At 47.9% G+C, this 19,961-nt stretch overlaps 1 protein-coding gene across 1 annotated transcript; it reads right to left on the reverse strand.

The window, feature by feature from the left end:
• Positions 1-1,104: 1,104 nt before the first annotated feature.
• Clec19a (C-type lectin domain containing 19A) lies at positions 1,105-18,407 on the reverse strand. Its single transcript, XM_006985684.4, has 5 exons — positions 18,246-18,407; positions 8,250-8,418; positions 6,653-6,746; positions 4,184-4,313; positions 1,105-3,013 (listed from the first exon to the last, which is right to left on the reverse strand). Exons 1-5 carry the CDS (start codon positions 18,331-18,333, stop codon positions 2,934-2,936), a joined length of 561 nt encoding a protein of 186 aa, XP_006985746.1. The 5' UTR covers positions 18,334-18,407; the 3' UTR covers positions 1,105-2,933.
• Between the last annotated feature and the right edge of the window lie 1,554 nt (positions 18,408-19,961).

The following is a 19,961-nucleotide window of genomic DNA, read 5'->3' on the forward strand; positions in this document are numbered from 1 at the left end:
TCCCATGGTACCATCTCTGTTCTTATCCACTCAAGCCTAGGTGTGTTTCTGAGAACATTTGTTAACCTCCATCTATCCCCCAACCCTGCTCATCTCTTGAACAACACATCTTTCAGACAACTCTTTCCCATGGCTCCCTTCAGAATTACGTTTATTCCCACTTGAGACTGGCTGCAAAGTCCACATATGGGCTTTCATCTGGGAAAACTGCAGACACTGGTACTGATTTCCTGGCTCAGCCTCTTAGCTAGCTAATGCAATCCTATTGATTTCCAGTCTTCTCACCTAAGAATCTGAGCATCTGAGTTAAACGGTCTCAGCGATACTTTTGCTATTGAGTCCTAAGCACCACATGGGCCCTGGGAAGTGCTGGACACATGTTGACAATATACGCCTTTTTGTTGTGCCAGCAGTGTACAGTGTGACATCCATCACCATCTTATTCCTGCAACAGTCCTGAGACAGGACAGCACATGCTACTAGACCAGTGAATAAATGCTGTGGGATATCCTATATGTTGTGAATATATGTTGCTATGATTGATTGATAAATAAAACACTGATTAGCAAGCAGCCAGGCAGGAAGTATAGGATAGGTGGGACAAACAGAGAAGAGAGGCTGGGAGGGGGAAGCGGGGAGAGATGCCAGCCTGCCGTCCAGGGAGCAACGTGAAAAGGCAACAGGTAAAGCCACGGAACATGTGGCGACATATGGATTGACAGATATGGGCTGAGTTAAGTGTAAGAGCTAGTCAATGGTAGGCCTGAGCTAATGGCCCAGCAGTTTAATTAATATAAGTCTCTGAGTGATTATTTTATAAGTGGTTGCAGGGTCCATGATGCTGGGCAGGACAGGAGAAAACTCCAGCTACAAATAAACATATGGAGAGGGGTTCAGGGATATTTGGGGTCCCACTATGTGATGCTTAATATTGACTGACAATTTGTCATGATCCAGAATCACCTAGCAGCAATCCTCCAGGCACACCTGTGAGGGATTAGGTAGACTATGTTAGCCTCCAGGCATACCTGTGAGAGTTTAGATTAAGTTAGTTCAAAGCCTCACCCCAAAGGAGAGTTGCACCATTACCTGGGTTCGGGGCCTGGGCTGTGTAAAGAGGAGGCTACCTGAACAGTCAGTTCAGTTTCCTGATTATGGATGTGACGTGAGCTGCTGCTTCAAGCTCCTGATGCCATAAAGGACTGCACCCTTGATCTGTGAGGCAAATACATCTGTCCTTCTGTAGATTGCTTTTGTCAGGGAATTTTATCACAGTAACAGAAAAAAGGAACTGAGATACATCCCAAGTGAGGTACAGAACTCTGCTTGAAACCCTGGAGTCCTGAACCTTATTCCCATATAATCCTTGCTGCTCATGTCTTTCCTCCTACCCACCCAGTGAAACCACGTGGGCAGGGGGCAGCACATTGTGACCCAATTTGGTTCAATGCTTGCTTTTGTGCAATGTGAGTGTTAAAAATAAAATTTATGTAATTGGAAAAAGGGGTCCAAAGAATAATATTTCATGACACGTTGTTATGGTTACCTCCAGCTGTCAACTTGACACAAACCTAGAGACACTTAGGAAGAGGGAAACTCAACTGAAGAATTACCTTGATCAGATAGGCCTATGGCCATGTTTGTGGAGGCATCAACGCCCCGCCCCCCTCACCTTGGTTTTTTTGAGACATGGTTTCTCTGTGTAGCCCTGGCTATCCTAGAATGCTCTCTGTAGACCAGTCTGGCTTTGAACTCACAGAGATCCACCTGCCTCTGCCCCGCTAGTGCTGGGATTAAAAGCGCGCACCACCACCTAGCACAGGCATTTTCTTGATTAACAATTAATGTAGGGGGGCCCAGCTCACTGCAAGAGGTGCCATCTCTAGGCTAGTGGGCCTGGGCTGTATAAGATAGCTAGCTGAGCAAGCCAGGGGAGCAAGCCCATGAGCAACATTCCTCCATGGTTTCTGCCTCAGGCTCCTGCCTTGAATTCCCTCAATGATGGACTATAAAGTGTAAGTTGAAATAAACCCTCCCCAAGTTGCTTTGGTGTCTGGTGTTTCAGTAACATGATCATTCTATGAAGCTTAGGTTTTTAGACACAGTCTGGAACTCATAGCAGTTTCTATCAAACAATGGCAGAATTTCACAGCTGCAGAAGGTACATGAATCTAAAATATCTGCTGTATGATCCTTTATGGGAAAAGCTTGCTGGTCTCTGGGACAAGAAATTGCCTCTTTGAATCCTCTTACGTGTGTTGGATGCAGCCCACTCTTCTGGCAAGAAAACATGGGGAGTTGAACCCCATCACTGGCATTAATAGGTAGTAACAACTCCCACACACTGAACTCCTCTGACACATCAGGCCCTTTGAAGCTGACACTCTTTAGGTATTTATAACATATTTCTTTTTCGTTCACTGTATAGATCAAGGTTCTTACAAGAGAAGTAACCTGTCTGAGGTCATATATTAAGGGGTGCAGTTTAGAACTGAATCCAATTTTTCTGCTTCCATGGACACTTTGCAATTAAACCTGACTCTTCTGAACAGAACCAAAGCTCACACCCTCCAGCCAACAGCTGATTTTCATTACCCAGATCCCCACAGAGGATCTTAACTCCCATTCCACTCTGCCTCAGCGATGCACACCACATCAGGGCTAACCAGTCAACCTGTGTCTAAGTGACCACTTCAAGCACGAACTGGAGACCTGACCAGGATGGCAACATTCAGTTCAATCTAGGATGCTGGAACCTGTGTGAGTTGATCTGCTATCTCTTGGCCACTGAATAATTAAGACCAGCTTGCTGAGAATCTCTGCCTGGAGGACTTCCCTTCTATGTGTGTTTACATTTGCTTAGTGTGAGCTTTGCTCTAGACACCGCTGCAGGACATCTTGGTGCTGAGTTCATGCCAGGGGACAGGAGTGCATCAGTGAATGCTCAGAGATGGGATCTTGCAGACAAAGGGGAACTTCCTGTAGCAGGTGTTATCATTCCAGGACCTCAGTGCTGTGAACAGAAGAAGCAGAGAGTCTGGGTGAAGAACCATCGACTGCAGTAAAAGTCACTACATCACTGCTCTGGAGTTAAAGTTCTCTTTCTCCAGCAGGCCTCACTTGCTGATGCTTGCAGAGACAGCTCTCTGATCTTTGTCTCTCATCAAGCTGGGTTTGACTTGCTGCTTGTCTGGGGAGGGTAAACTTCACTCAGAGCCTGCCCCAGCTCTGCTTGCGGGACTGCAGGATGGCCCCCAGGATAAGTCACTTTTTCTTTTAACCTCCTACCACTCCTCGGAAGGAGAAGGAATAGAGAAGAGCAGTGAGATACTTGGATCTGGGATTCTGTGCATGTTTCAAACCTAGCTTCATTTCTTGCCTGCTTTGTGACCTTGAAGAAATTGCTCAGCTTCCTGGAGCCAGATTCACCTTGGGCTCCAGAGTTGATAGAGCCCAGAACGTGCATTCAGACAATGGCTGACACTTTGAGGAACCCATGTCCCACCACTGTGCTCTGCTAGATGTACCTCAATTACCTCAGCAGCCTTTTACATAGGGGTGAATATTAAGCCCATTTCCCAGGAGAGGAAACAGACTCTCAGAGAGGGTGAATTACTTCCTGCGAGGACACAGCTACAAAGCAGCAGGGCTGGAATTTAAACCCAGGTGTGCGCTCTTCAGTGCCCACACCTCCATGCTTCTCCAACCCCAACTGTGTTCTAACATTCACAAGTACCAGCCTGGGATCAGGGCTCGGACTTTGGTTCCCTGGTGAGCTGACCCAGGATCCGAACTCTCAGTGCAAAACCTTTTTGAAAAGGGATATAGGCTGCATGTGCACATCAAAGAACTTAATGAAAGCTCTGCTGCCCACTCCAACTCTCTAATGCCTTTTCATCCATTTAGAGCCGGAATGTCAACAAACCACTAAAGATCACTTAAAGTACTTCTATCCTAGACAGTATCCTATCCCCAGGGAAGCTGGCTGCTCTCCAAGGTGCTGAAAACAGGACGTCCTCTTAAACCTCATTGTGTCCCCATGGTGCCTCTCCATGCTCTTTGATGCCCCCCCATGTCTCATGGTGACCCCATTCTCATTGTATCCCCATCCTTCAAGGTGCTTCCGAATCCCTCATGGTGCCTCTCTAGCAGCTCTGAGAGAGTTCAGGTCCAAGGTACCCACCGCTGCTGGGCCGGTACCACATCTGCACACAGTCTTCTTCTGGGTCTGTATGGATGCCATCACCAGGCTGGCTCCTGTCCCAGTAACTGTAGTCATAAGGAGAGCCATCTGTCCATTCAAACTGCCCTTCCTGGGGTCCATTCAGAGACAAGGAAGTAGAGAGGAAGACCAAATATTGGGTCAGCTCCCATATAGGAACAGCATTATAGTACTTCATGCCTGCCACCTTGCATCAAAGCCCTCACTTGTAATTTGTACTATGGTGGAATATTCCTATACACTGTGTGAAAATATGTCACTATGATTGGTTTAATAAAGAAGCTGACTGGCCAATAGCTGAACAGGATTAAAGTTAGGTGGGAGAGCCAAACTGAGAATGCTGGGAAGGAGAAGGGTGGAGTCTGGAGTCCCAAGCAGACACAGAGAGAAGCAAAATGAGCATGCCATACTGAGAAAAGGTACAAAGTCATGTGGTCAAGTGTAGATAAGAAATATGGGTTAATTTAAATATAAGAGCTAACTAGCAACAAGCCTGAGCTATTGGCCATCATTTATAATTAATATTAAGTCTCCGTGTTGGGAACAGGTGGATGGGAAAGAGACCCCCACCTACATACTGTGGCTGTCAGCACTGCTCTTCCCAGATGCCTTGTTTGACCCTTATCATGTGACCTTTACTTACTTTGTCCTCACTGCTCTGTACTGCAGGTAACTTCATCTTCAGAAAACTGGCACATGGATGAGTTGGCCCAGATTCATTAGTGTTGGTACTCAAACCCTCATGGACCTGACTCCAGTATCCAACACCTAAGCACTGTCCTTTCTCAGCCGGTGAGATTTACTCTTCCTCACTTTCTTTTATCCAAAAGTCTGTGTTTTTCTTTTCTGGTCTGGAACTACGCTGCCCTGCTGGAAATCTGATTGGTGCTGCAGCGGGTGTGTGAGCCAACTGTGGAAAGAATGACACCAGAGGCCATGGGAGTAGGAGTCATGCCTCTTTTTGTCATTTTTCTGGTCTTTAGAAAAGTACCTCTTGAAGCATGGATGATCTGAAGTCCTTTCTGTGCAGTGAAATAGCAGGGAGGGGGCAGGTGGAGCTCAAGGTTCCCTCGCTAGCCGCCTTCCTTGCTCTGTGACCTGGGCACATTACTCAACCTCTCTGAACCTCAGTTTCCCATCAATACAGCAGAGTGAATATCCCAGAGAGGTTTGGGGGTTGAGTGACTTTCAAAGTATGTGAATGGGGACATGGAGCCTGGTGGACAATGCCTGGCCCCAAGAAGAAAAGGAGAAAAGGCCTTTTGTCTTGTTTGTTAGGGTTATTAAGCCTTACACTATACATTCCTTTTCCCCCTTTTTCTTTTTTCTATTTATTTATTTATTTATTTATTTATTTATTTATTTATTTATTTATTTATTTATCCTGAGACAGGGTTTCTCTGTGTAGCCTTGGCTGTCCTGGAACTCACTTTGTAGACCAGGCTGGCCTCATAGAGACCTGTCTGCCTCTGTCTCCCAAGTGCTGGGGTTAAAGGTATGCGCCACTATTGCCCAGCCTATAATGTACCTTCTTTAGATTGTGATTTAATGTAGATCTAAACTAATTTTATTTATTTATTTATATTGGTTAGGATGATTTTAATTTAAAGAACTCCCAAGTCTCTGGGAAATACTCTAGAGTACAGTTAAAACTGAGCAAGTGTTAGTTGTACACTTAGCTGGCACCCAGTGGTTCCTTCAGCAGAAATTTTCACACAATTCCACCCTGCCTTTAGAAGTCCTTACTAAAAGGAGGGCACTGGGACAGAGGTAAGGGACTGGTATGACAGCTAGTCTAATTTTAACACTGCTGCTTTAAATGGCAATATTCATTTTTATTACAGGTTCATTTAGTCATTATTGTTATGGTGCTGAGGATGGAACCCGGGGCCTCTTGTGTGCTCCATCACTGTATCTCAAGTTCTTCCTAACTTTTCTTCTTTATTTGTTTGAGGTTCTAGGGATCGAACCTCGGGCTGAGATAGGAAGTCCAAGTTCAGGGCCTTCCACAGTAAAGAATGAGCGCAGCATGAGCCCGGGCAATCAAAAGACACTTCACCTCAAAAGGAAACAGTAAAGTGAGCTGGGGATGCAGCTCATTGATAGAGTGCTCACTCATCTACTGTGTGCTGAGCCCTGGGTTCAGTGATGCTGAAGCGGGGAAAGACCCTCATATATCTAACCACATTTTTGTTTTAGAGAATCCAAGTCAAAACAAAGGCTTCCTCTGATCATACTATATGTTCTGGTCACACCTACTCCCACAGCTAACAGAGGCAGGTCATTGTCACACCCACTTCCATGGTTAACTGGGGCTAACTGGTGTCCATGTGCTGAATGTGTAACTGTGACCTGGCATTGTTAAAAGAAAGTGGAGCCTTGGCTGGAGTTCCTCCACAGGATCTGACCGCTGTGGCTTCCTCACCTCACCTGCCTGTGGTCATGAAGCCCTGTCCAGATGTCAGCCGGGATGTCAGGAGCACAGCTATTCACCAGGTCATACACAAAGACGTTCTCCTCCCAGCTGTGGATGTAAGAAGCACAGCAGTAGTTACCACCTCCACTTTCCATAGGATGGAATCTAAAGCAAGCTTGTTAAATCTTCTGGACTAAGGAAAAAGAGGACAGGATATAACTCTGCTTTCCTTTTCTGTTCTCTTAAGATTTCAGTGTGTGTGTGTGTGTGTGTGTGTGTGTGTGTGTGTGTGTGTGTCTGAGTATGTGCGCATGGGTATGCATGTGTGTATGGGTATGCACACGTGTGCATTTGTGCGTCAGCCAGAGAGAGTCTTCCTCTATCACTCTCTCTGTCTGAGTGATATTCATCTGAGACAGTCTATCCACGAACTTTTTCTGAAAGCCACAAGAATATGTTATAGAGATTCAGCTGTATATAATAAAGTTATACCTAGAAGGGTCAAGGAATTCTTCTAGAGGAAAGTCAAATATCAAGGAATATTTGATGATATTTGGATTTTAATATATCAACTGTCTTCTGCTATGAATTTCTTGTATGCTCACATACTACTAGGCTTTAACTAGCAAACAGTATAGGCTTCACAGGCCTACTGCTGATCTGAACTAGGTAACACCCCTACAGAGCCTAGGAGACAGGCAGGTATGCAGATGCATAGCTTTGTTTCTTGTGCAAATGGAGCTCAGACCATCCCTTTCCTTCAGGCCTAGTGGCTCTGCAGAGCTATTGACTCAGGACAAAAGGTTTTTTTGCATAACTAGGTGCAGTGTAGGTTGGTGTAGAATTCCTGGTAAGAGCAGAGTCATGTGGCCAGAGAAGGGAGAAAAGGTAGAGTTTTTGGATTAGTAGGGATTGGGGCAGATCAGAAGAAGAGGAAGGAAAGTGGGAGATGAGGGAACAGAAGACAAAGGTGAGATTGAAAGCATAAGAGCTTAGTTAGGGCTATGAGAGGACAGGAAAAGAGAGGAACTGAATGTCAGAACAGAACTGAAGCTGGAGTAGAGGTCCGAGGAGGTGGCCGTGCTTTCCACCTTGTTGAGGAAAGGACTCTCTTGTTTCTGCTTCATTGCTAACTCCAGGGAGCTAAGCTGCAAGCTTCCAGGCAACTCTGCCTCTACCTACCACCTCACACAAGGAGTGATGGATACAGATGTATATCAGGTATCTGCTTCTCCCGCCCCTACCATCCGGGTTCTGAGGATCAAACCACGGTAGTCAGGCTGGCACACCTACCAAGCCATCTTCCCGGCCCACCTATCCCCACTTCACGCGTTTGTTAGGTCAGCTATGCCACCGGATCAAGAGCTCTGATGCCCTGCAGTGTATGGCACAAAACTGGCAATTATAAAGACGATTCTCCCAGCATGCTCTTTGCTACCACTGCTGAGTTATTTGCCCTCTATTTCACCCAGGATAACTTCAATGAGAAATTGTGCTGGGTAAAAGGCAGCTTCCATGACCTGAGCCAGAAACCAGTTGGAGACATCAGTCTCCAGTCCTTTCCCCCAGGGGCACTTGGCTAGGCCACAGAGGCCCGAGCAGTCCACTCACCTGTGAATGGAGGCCAGCTTGGCAGATTTCCTACCCACAGTGAACTGAGAGCAGTGCAGGTCAGCCTCCGCCCAGGTCCTGTTGATGGGGAAGAATCTGTAGCAGTGACCTTTGAACTCTGTCCAGAACAGGGGGCACACCAAGGACATCTGGGGCCCCTCTGACAGGGCTGGGGATAGACAGAAAACAAAGTGGGAGGAAGATTGGTGAGGCTCGTGTTGCCTCTGTGCCTTATTACACATTTTTAAGAGTAAAACACATCCACTATGATTAACACAGTTCTGTGCCTGAAATCAAAAAATACATGCACACCCCGGGGCTACATAGAGAGACCCTGTCTCAAACAAACTAACCAACCAAAAAAAGAGATTTATTTGAATTATTTATGCATTATGTATGTGTGTATGCTGTGTGTGTGCAGGTGCCACATGTGTGACGGTACCTCCTGAGCCAGAAGGGGGCGCTGGCTCCCCAGGTGCTGTAGTGGTTGTGAGCCACCATGGTTGGGTGACGGACAGAACCTGGGTTTTCCCTTAAGTGCTGAGCCTCTTCTGCGGCCCCTGTTGAGATTGTTTTAAATGGCTCTTGAATAGCCCCTAAGTGGCCTCCCTAGAGTTTAATGACTGCCTTATATTTGGATAATTAGGTTTCTTTCTTTCTTTCTTTCTTTCTTTCTTTCTTTCTTTCTTTCTTTCTTTCTTTCTTTCTTTCTTTCTTTCTTTCCTTCCTTCCTTCCTTCCTTCCTTCCTTCCTTCCTTCTTTCCTTCCTTCCTTTCTTTTTAAATAAAAGCCTATTATATATAATACTAAGACAAGTTTCATGCAACAAACTTTGTCAGTGTTTCTGGTGGTTTTCTGAGGAGAGACTTGGATGGCTTTGATACAATTTCTAAATTGCCTCCTGAAAGCAATTTCCCCTCTCACTGTCATGGCTGAGGGGACCTATCTCCCTCTGCCCTTGCTAGTTACAACTGCCATCATTTCCCTGGGAATCTTTGCAAATTTTAGAAGTAAGAAATGGCACCTTGTTTCAATTTGCAATTCTAGGCTATCTGTCAGATGTGTGCATTTACTGACAAGCTAGAACTAAGACTTTATATCTTTTGCCCATCACATTGCTGGGGTCAGGATAGGTTGTTAATTGTGAGAAGCAGCACATTGAAAACAATAACAGGATTATGGTGTTTGAGACGATAAAGTCCTCTCAAGTCTTGGCTTCTCTTGAAACTTCTTGGAGGTGTTGTTCTTGGAAATAGAAGGTGGCTGTTGGGAGAGGCAGATGATTGAGAACCTTTCATTCACTAGGTTGGGAGACCCACACAGTGAGCAGTAGTCCCTGGACACCTACATACTGGCCACCATTGTGTCTGACCTGCTGTGACTCATAGGCACATTCTCTTCTTCCTCAGATGTCCAACTGGCAGACACCTGGAGCTTCTTTTGTAACCACTCAGAGGCATGGAGTCTCTGCCTTCAAATCACTGCCATATCTGACTGACTCTGAGAATACTAGCATAGTGAATAGGGGCTGGGGAGGTGGATCAGTGGGTACAGGACTTGCTGTGTGACCATAAGGACCTGAGTTCAGATCCCCAGCAGCCACAGAAGAAGCTCAACATGGTGATGCATGCCTGTAATCCCAGTGCTGGAGGTTTGGGGGCATGTGTAGAGACAGGCAGATCCTTGGGTCTTGCTCGCCAGCCAGTCTAACTGAATAGGTAAGCTTCAGAGTTAGTGAGGGACCCTGTCTCAAAAAGGACCTGGCATTGTGGCACATACCTTTAATCACAACACTCAGGAGGCAGAGGCAATTGAATCTCTTTGAGTTCAAAGCTGGTCTGGTCTCCATAGGGAGTTCCAAGCCAGTGAGTACATAGGAAAGAAATCCTGACCCTACCCCCTCCCCCCAAAAAGGAAAGCAGAAAGTGGAGAATAACATCTCTCTTTTCACACACATTCATAGAGCAGCACCATTCACAGAGCATTTATTTATTTATTTGTGCGTGCACGTAGGTGCACGTCCATATGGGGGGCAGAGGACAACTTCAGGTGCCATCCTCAGGAACACCAGCCACTTCCTTTGAGATAGTCTCTCATTGGTCTGAATCTTGCCAATCAGGCTGGTCTAGTTGGCCAGTGAGCTCTAGGGAAGCCCCTGTCTCTGCCTCCCCAGCACTGGGGTTACAAGTACAGCTACTACACCTGTTTGTTTGCTTAAATGGGGTCTCTCGGGGGATCGAACTCAGATCCTCATGCTTTCAGTGGAATCATTTCTAGCCTGAGCTATCTCTCTAGCCCCCATGGAGCATTTATGATGTGAAAACAGACAGAGAGAAAGTGAGACTTCAATAAGATCAGCATGGCAAGAAAGTGTTTTAGCGACCTCCGGATCACAAAGACTTCCTTTACAGCATCACATACCGCCTCCTCATGGGACATAAGCAGGCTGAGGTTGGCTCATGGCAGGTCCCCGGAGTTCATGCCTTCTGCTTTCATCCAGGTTAACTCATCAACCATTCTCAAATGCCTAATCAGACCTTTGTGGGCATTCTCTTGCCTTGGCTCTGGCTAATTCCTGCTTCTCTTCTAGCCTCACCTGCAAGGTGGCTTATGGGTACTGTCTTAGTCAGAGTTTCTGCTGCTGTGATGGAACTCCATGACAAAAAGCAATTGGGGAGGAAAGGCTTTCATAGGCTCACACTTCTACATTGCTGTTCATCACCAAAGGAAGTCAGGACAAGAACTCAAACAGGACAGGATCCTGGAGGCAGGAGCTGGTGCAGAGGCCATAGAGGGGTGCTGCTAACTGGCTTGCTCCTTGTGGCTTGCTCAGTTTGCTTTCTTATAGAACCCAGGACCACTAACCTAGGCATGGTATCACCCCCAATGGGCTGGGCCCTCCTCCCTCAATCACTAATTAAGATAAGGCCTTCCAGTCAGATCTTATGGAGGTATTTTCTTAGTTGAGGTTTCCTCCTTTCAGATAACCCTAGTTTGTGTATCAAGTTGACATAAGACCAGCCTGTACAGGTCCATCAGATGGGAATCTCTGGTAAGTGCTTATGCACCCCGACTCCCACGTACTCCCAGGATTCTTGTCCATGTCGCCCCTGTTTGGTCAATAGCTACTGCGACCACTCATCTTCTCCCAGAATCTTGGCACACAGAGGGTGCATGGGACTTAGATTTAAGCATTTTATTTTATTTTTAATTATGGGGGTGGTTACATGCATGTGAGTGCAGTGTCCTTGGTGGCCAGAAAAAGGTATTGGATCCCCTAGAGCTGGAGTTACAGGCAGTTGTGAGCCACCTGATGTGTGTGCTGAGGTGGGAACTGAACTGGGGTCCTCTGAAGGAGCCCTAAGATTAGCTTCTGTGCCATCCCTCTAGTCCAGGTTCCGAGTGAACACAAGCAAGTAGGTATGCAATGTAAGCCTGTAAGTAGGAAGATGAAGCCTGCAGAAGGAACTTCCTTCTCCTGCCCCTCCTCCTTCCCCCCTTTCCCCTCCTCTCCTCTCCTCTCCTCCCCTCCCCTCCCTTCCCATGCCCCCTTCCCTCCCCCCCTCCCCTCCCCTCCCCTCCCCTCCCTTCCCCTCTCCTCTCCTCTTCCCCTCCTCCCTTTCCTTCTCTCCTCTGCTCTGTACCTTTATCTTCTCCTTTCCTTCATTCCTCTTGCCATTCTCTCTTTCTCCCCTTTCTTCCTGCTTGGACAGAGCTTGGCAAAGAGTAATTAATAATTAATTAAGTGAAGGGTGACTGGGTGGGAAGAGGAGGAGGTAAAAGCCCCTGGTCTCAAAACCTTCCTCCCCAAGGTGGAAAATACTTCCGAAACTACTCTGCGTCTTCCCAATCTGGTCCCTTTGAGGTTTTTCCCTCACTAAGGAAAAAGGAATTTCTGCATGCCTGGGTTGAAGTAAACCAGAAAATGGGACTGTGGTGGGTCACTGCCCAATTCCTTTCCTCCCGTCCAGGCAAGCAAAATCCTTTAATTGGAGGGTTGGGAGGCACAAGAGTGAACTCCCAGATGGCCGGTGTTTCCCTTCTCCTTGCCTCTGAGGGCTTAGGAGCTGGGGTTGGAAGGGTTTTCATCAACTGGACTGCTAACCAGCCTTCGCTAGCCTGTCTGTCTTTATGGGCACGCCGTTGGGTTTGTATAGTGACCTTCAGAAAATGGTGGTAAAGCAATAACCAGAACCAACCTTTGCTGACCACGTGCTGTGTGCCAGGCACTGTGCTAAGTGCTTTGAACGGACTTAATTTAATCTTCACATCCTTCCAGGAGGCACTGTAATCACTACTACTTTACAAAGAAACTCAGAACACACCGGGATTGACTCCCTTGTCAAAGGTCACAGAATTGCTCAGAGGCAGCCTCTGGAGCCTGAGATTTTTTTTTTTTTAAGAGAGAGAGCACAGAAATAATGATGTCATTAATATTTAACTTGTGGACGTGAGTCTCGCAGGCAAAATTGGAAACTTGTTATTTGTTTGCCCCTTTGAGAAAAAGAATTAATGGCTCTCTGATCCCTGCCAGAAAGGGCCTCACGAGTAGTTAGGACAGCGCAGCACAAGGGGCGCCCAGACGGGTGATGGATGGCAAGGGCTGTCCCTGAAGTATCTAAACACAGCACACAAGTCAGACTTGAAGATCTGAGGGGCTTCCTGGAAAAGGTGATGAATCGGTAGAGACCTGGAGATGCTAGAGTCAGTGTTCCCGGCAAGGGGGCACAGCCCAGGCAGGGGCCACGGCCCAGGCAGGGGGCACGGCCCAGGGAGAAGATGGAGTATCGGGGGGGGGGGGGGGGGGGGGAGGGGCAGGTTCAACAGGGCTAAGAATCAGAAGGAATCCAAGATGAGGCTGGAGGGAGCTATGGGGGATAGAGGGAGAGAGTCAGACAGGAGGTGCAGGGCAGGAGGAGGAGGCTTGTTGCTCAGGAAACGGAGAAGCCAAACTGCATGGTCTTTTTCTCAATTAGCAGCAGCCAAGGCCTCCCAGCTGGGGGTGTGGGGGGAGTCAAAGCTTTTGGGAGCTGAGCTTGTTCTGGGATGAAAACACATCCGTGGAATCCAGCTCTCCCACTTTGAAAGAATAAATTGTCACCTTCCCACTCACTCTGGCTGTGAGCTCCCTTGGCCCCCCTCCAGCCGCCCACAGATGCAACACTCTGCTCTCTGCTGCCTCCTGCAGATGCACTCACTGCTCTGAGATCTCCGCCGCCTCCTGCCCAGAGCAGCCTCGGGACCCGATAAGGAGAGGAGGTGGGGAGGCCCCCTGAGGCCACCATTCCCCATTCCCATTCCCATTCCCCATTCCCATTCCCATTCCCCATTCCCACAGTGGCCCCCGATACACCTAGAAGCTAAAGGGAAGTAAGTGTCTTCCAGACTCGAGCAAGGTCGAGGGCTGGACCACCGTTATCATCCTCCGGTTGCCTGTCTGGTCTCAAGGCTTGGCGGCACTCCAGAGCCTTGCTCTTTCCGACTCGAGCTCTGCCTTTTCCTCTCTGGGATACTCTGGAGGCCTCAGAGGGGAAGAAAAGCCCCAAAACCATTGCTTAGATGGATCCCAACAGGCACCACTCACTGGGTGTTTAAGGTTTGATTCCTGGAGGGCAGCCCAGCAGTGATATTAGACAAGGATTGGAGAGGCTGCCACCTGCTCCTGGCAGTTGGGTTTGTAACTCTCTGAAACTCCTAAGCACTTTAGTGCTGCTGGGAGACGTGTTCATGCTCATGGTTCCGTGGCTCATTGGCAGAATAAGTATAGTTGGCCTTCACACCTACAGGCTCTGGTCCATGACTTGAACCAATAGTGGAGAGAAAGCATCTGGGAGGCACTGCACCTGTGCTGAACACAGACTTCTGGGTGCTGGGAATCCTGCCTGGGAATTTGCATGTGCTAGACAAACACTCTACCCAGGCCCCGGCTTTTGGTGTTTTGAGATAGGGTCTCACTCTGTAGCTGAGTCTGGCCCTGGATTTAAGATTCTCCTGTCTAAGATTCCTAAGTGCCATAACTGGGGGTTACACAGTTTTTCTTTCCCGTCATCCTTCTCTACACAATGCACCCCAGAACACAGGAAATGGGCATTGGTAAGATGCAGCCACTGCACCCTTCTACAGCAGGGACCCAGCATCTGAGGATTTTGGCATCCATGGGAATTCTGGAACCAATCCCCTGCAGATGGCTGAGGGACCACAGTATGTTAGACACCAAGTTTAACCAAGATTTAATTAAAGACATCAGCATTCACTGAGTTCCTATATGTTCCTAAGTGTGTGACCTCAGGCTGTTCCCACATGGTATTAGTTATCGAATGCTAAGGAGTGCTCCAAAGTATGTGTAGGGTGTCCTGTGACTACAGAGGAGGAGCAGGAACAGCCAGAGTGTCTGAGGCACGCTCCAGGATTGGATCTACTCTAGGAGGCAGGACATCCAGTTGCTTGGGCTTCTGTGCCCTAGCGGAGAAGCTTGGACTCTGGCACCAGATGACCCTGGTTGAAAACAGCTCCCTGGGCCTCAGTTTTCATCTGCAAAATGTGCATGGGTGAGTCTGGGGAGGTGGCTCAGTGGGTCAAGTGCCAGCTGTGTGAGCATGAGGACCAGAGCTATTCAGATCCCCAGTACCCATGTGAACAGTTCGACACAGTGATGTGACTTTGATCTCATTGCCGGGGAGTTAGAGATGGGCAGGTCCCTGAAACTCATTAGCCAACTAGCCTAGCTGAATCAGTGAACTTCAGGATAGTGAGAGACCCTGCCTCCAAAGATAAAGGCAGAGAGCAACCGAGGAAGACACCAAACGTCAGTCTCTGGTCTCTACACAACATTCGACGCGCTCGTGTGCGCGCACACATGGACACAATGGGCTTGGCTGAGTACTTATTTCCCTGAGAAGATGACTAGGCAGAGTGAGCATCCTAATAGACTTCAAGCATTACCACAGCAGAAGTGGTCTGGGCCCCAGAACCTTCCCACAGCCAAGAATGCAATGCTGTATTTCTGGAGGGTGGGGAGAAGGTTGAGCAGCTTGACTGATCCCCAATCTGTACCCAGAGGCCCTGCAGAGGCAGGTGTTGAGTTTCAAATCACTTTGCCCTGGTGTCACATGGAAAGCTCTGGGTTCAGGAGCTGGGGGAAGGAACCAGCAATGGCTGAAGAATTCTAATAGCAATTATCTTTGTTACTGCTATTAGGTGCTGTCTCTAAGTACTTCACTTGCTGGAATCCACAGAAACAATGAGATCAAAGGTAATTTCAGAGGAAAGGCTTGGGGGAAAGTCTAGTTTGGCTAGGTCCTCCCAGGCAAGTATGAAGGATATTTTCTCCAAGAAAATCCGGGACCGATGCTGAGTGGATCTGTGCATAGATCGGCATGCTTGGGGAATGGATAATGAAAGGCAGGAGCCATGGGAGAATGGCTGATGGGTGCCCTGTACTGCATAGCTGGGGGGTATCCAGAAGAGAAAGAAATCAAGGTCATTTAACACAAGAGGACTTTGGGGTGCATATCCACCCTCAAGGTCTGCAAGGAACCACAGGGCCCCTACTAAGTCCACGCTAGTCAACCGGCAACGCATTCTCTCATGCTTGTGTGTCACAGTCTCTCTGGGCTGATATCATTTTCCTAGAGTCCTCATCTGCTGGGTGGGGAGTCTGGGGAACGCAGTAAGTGCTGTGTGAGCAGTGATGGTCCTGGTCAGCAGTCTGCAGCCTCAGTTTCCCTGCTGCAGTAAGGAAGCGTCGGGTGGTCAGAGGTCTCCAAGATTGCCGGGTCTCAAGTGATCCTGGTTCACCTTGTGTAAAAGAGGGTGGCACATGGGGACAGATGTGTTCTCTGGAAGTTTCCATCTCTGATGAATCCTGTTTGTCACAATGAAACTCTCCTGCCTGTGACATTGTAATACCAACTACCACAACGACAGGGGTGTTGAAAGAAAAATGCTGTTTTTTTTTCCAAATGCTTGTCATGTGGTTAGCACCTTATGTGCACTGTTGCTTCATTATTATCCCCACACATGTGTGTGTGCGCTCGTGTGTGTGTGTGTGTGTGTGTGTGTGTGTGTGTGTGTGTGTGTGTGTATGTACATATGTGCAGTTAAGCATGTGTGTAGTGGATATGTTCTTGTGTGGGTGCAAAGTGGATTTGGGTGTATATGCGATTGAAGTTGGGTTTCTACCTCTCACTCTCCATCTTGTTTTTTGGAAGCAGGGTCTTTTTTGGAACTGCAGCTCATTGATTCAGCAAGGCTGGCTGACCAGCAAGTCTCAGGCATCCTCCTGTCTCTGCTTCCCCAGCTCTGTGAGTACAGGCACACCGTGGTGCCAGGCTTTTTATTTGGCATTAGGGATAAACCTCAGCTCCTCTGCTTGTAAAACAAGCACTGCCAGCCACAGGCTGAGAGACAAGTTTCTGCAGTCTCAGGCCCCAGTCTATGGATTCTGCCGTGACAGCCTGAGCTGACTAATGCACATAGAGAGCTTGAGTAGAAGCGAAGCTCCCAGGCTTGGCCAGGTGAGCCGAGGCTGCCCGCCTCCTTACCGGGGGGTTGCCAAACAAATAAACAGAAGAGTGGTTAGTAAATCAGAATTTCAGATAAATAACAAGTAATTTTTAGTATAAGTTTGTCCATGCAATAGCTGAGGTACACTTAGACTAACAAAGGATTTACTGATATCTATGTACTGATGCTTTATCTGGTAACTCAGAGCCCCCCAATCTGCGACAGCCAAATAACTGGCCTATTGACAATCTCCACCTGGAGATTTCATAACAGGTTTCACTTAAACGGGGATGAAAGTGATGGGTCTCCACCACAGGGTTACTGTAAAGATCACATAAACTTGTGATGAAAAGTACTCAGAACTATGTTGATAACAGTAAGAGATTTGTGAGTCTTCCCTCACAAATGAGGTATTTGTGTGTACACATATATACACATACATATGCATGTATGTATCTAAGATGGCATCACATAGGTACCACAGTCCAGCCTGTCACTTCTTTTGTAATCCATTCAGGCTTTGAACTTTCTACCCTCTTGCCTCAGCCATCCGAACATGTACCACTGCTCCTGGAGCTAGGGGGTCTTTCAAACAATGCTTGAAAAGAACTTGGTGGAGGTTTCAGGTCAGGGCCTCGGGCACACGGGCACAAGGAGATGCAGGCTGCCTCCCAACCTGAGAGCAGTTGCCTGGTGTTATTGCCCCAGCCGCTGCTTTGAAATATGGAAGAATTCAAACTCAATGACTGCCCCTCATCCCCCAAATGGCATATAGGGAGGTCACGTGCCTGGGGTTGATGAGTCCCGTTTCCTGGGGACATCCCACAAAGCCCACAGGGATGGATATCACTGGAGCCAGGCTGCCAGGGAGACCAGAAGAGGGGCAACTGTGTCCATCCTGCCCGTCCACCTCCAGTACATCTGAATTGGAAAGATCCCTGGGGATGGTTGGCATTGCCAAGGTTGGAGTCGGGGAAGGGTTCTAGATGTCAGATTTCTAACAAAAATACTATTTTCCTTTTCCTCACGGTGTCAGGTACAGTGCTAAGCACTTTCTCCACAGCCTGGAGGAGGTGATCTTATGACACACACACACACACACACACACACCACTTTCTGGCACTCTGGAGCAGGAAGCAGGAGGATTGAGATTTCAAGACCAGCCTGAGATAATAGCAAGATCTTGTCTCAAAAATAAATGACAGAATAACTAAAATTTAAAAGGAGGGAGGGAGAGAGGGAGAGAGAAGGATAGAGGAAGTAAGTCAGTTTCCCAGGTTAACAGCTTGTAAACTGCAAAACTGAGATTTACCCTTTAAGGGACGAGGGATGCTTCCTCATTAGGGGCCTAGCTATAGGAGGGTCATCTTAGTCCCCCAACACTCCCCCTCAGAATTCCCACAGTCCAAGCAGCTGGCCTCTCTAGTGGGCCCTCAAGTCCCTGGAAGTGACTTCCCCCAACCTGTCCTTGTCCCTGGCCCCTGTGCTCACCTGAGTGGATACTGATGTCGGTGTGTGGAAAGGCCCGTGCAGACAGGAGGGCCAGGAAGGCCACAGCCCACAGTCCGCACTTCTGCATGCTGAGCCCAGAGGGAGCTGCCTCTGGCTGGAGCAGAGCAGCACACAGCTTGGGTTTCTGATGGCTCCTCTAGGTTCAGGCCTCCAGCAGCTAGGGCAGATGGGATGGACCCCAGCCCCTCCTCCTCCTGCCCCTCTCCCAAGCCTCTGCATCACTGAACACAATGCAGAATGACAACTAAGAGCAAAGCCGTGCTCCAGCCCCCTGGGAACCCCTAAGCCACCTGAGTTCCCAGCTCTCAGCCCGTCACCTCTTCTTTGAGCCTCAGTTTCTGCCTCTGTCAGACAGGATCACGAAGTGGCCGGTGTTCCAGCCTGTCCGAGGCCACCAACCAACTCCATCCTCTTGAGTGAATACCTCTCAAAAGGTAAAAATGCAAGTCAAGGTTGATTACAGAAGGCCCTGGAGCCTTGGAGGTGATTTGTGTGGTCCACATAATGCCTTAAGATCATTATAAAAACAGGGCTGGCTCAGCACATGTCACCAAGCCTGATGACCTGAGACATGCGTGGACACACAAGATAGAAGGAAGAATTGATTTCTGCAAGTTTTCCTGATTTCCAAGCAGCATACTTCACACACACACACACACACACACACACACACACACACACACACACACACACACACACACACCACATTGAGGTCAGGTTATAATAATTAGGAGTTTTGGGTTTTTTGTTGTTGTTTGTTTGTTTTTTACTAAGGGATGATTTCTTACTCCTGCTGCAAATCTGAAAACTGGACAAGACTCAGCCCCCATTTCTGCAGCAGAATCACCGCCCAGAGGTGAAGAGGGCACCCACATCAGGAGGGCTCTATGAACTCAGGTTTACTGAGGTCCTGTCCACTAGGCTGATGTTAAAGCCCACAAGGTCTCTTTAGCTGCTTGCACGGTTAAAGGAGGCATCTGTAGAAGAAGAGCCACACAATGAGTTACAAACGTCACAATGGTCATCCTGTGAGCCTAGCTCTACTGTATTGTTTGTTCATTCTTAAATGTCTTAAAACCCACTGGTGTTTTTCTAGGGATTTCACTGCATATAGGAGGGTGCCTATTTTTTCCATTTTGCATATATATGTGTGTTCATGTGGACTGTGCATGTGGAAGCCTGAGGTTGGTGTCAAAAGTCTTCTTTAATGGCTCTCCACTTACTTGACTTTTAGAGGCAGGGTCTCTCGCTAAACCTGGAGCTCATCGGTTCCGCTAGACTGGCTGGCCAATGAGCTTTAAGGATTCTTCTCTCATCAGCCCTGGGCTACTGATCTGTGTGGCGGCACACAGCTTTGTACATGGGTGTGGAGATTCAAATCCAGGTCCTCATGCTTGGGAAGCAAAGCACTTTCCCAGGTGAGCCATAACCCTGCCCAAGAACTCCCATTTGTGCAAACAAGAATCGCTGTCCCTTCTGTCCTGTGTGTGCTTGGGCAAGCCACTTTGCCTAGCTGGGTCTCAGTTTCTCCCTCCATCTAATTAATAATAAATAGTAAATATCTCCAAGAGATTGAGTAAAATTTATTCCTTTGCTTACACCATTTTCCCCCCTTGGAATTTTGAGACAAGATCTCACTATATAGCCCTGCCTGGCCTGAAATTCATGGTCCTTCTGTGTCAGCCTCTCCTGTGT

The sequence above is a fragment of the Peromyscus maniculatus genome, chromosome 1 (genome assembly GCF_049852395.1).
Source record: "Peromyscus maniculatus bairdii isolate BWxNUB_F1_BW_parent chromosome 1, HU_Pman_BW_mat_3.1, whole genome shotgun sequence".
Taxonomy (NCBI): domain Eukaryota; kingdom Metazoa; phylum Chordata; class Mammalia; order Rodentia; family Cricetidae; genus Peromyscus; species Peromyscus maniculatus.

Excerpts from the sequence above, each read along its gene's own strand:
- Clec19a (XM_006985684.4), bottom strand. The coding sequence starts at position 18,333 with ATGCAGAAGTGCGGACTGTGGGCTGTGGCCTTCCTGGCCCTCCTGTCT. Across the intron at positions 6,747-8,249 it reads AAGCTGGCCTCCATTCACAG|CTGGGAGGAGAACGTCTTTG; the intron begins GTGAGTGGACTG and ends TTACATCCACAG. Across the intron at positions 3,014-4,183 it reads GTGGTACCGGCCCAGCAGCG|CACTGAGGTCCTGGAATGAT; the intron begins GTGGGTACCTTG and ends TTCTGTTCACAG.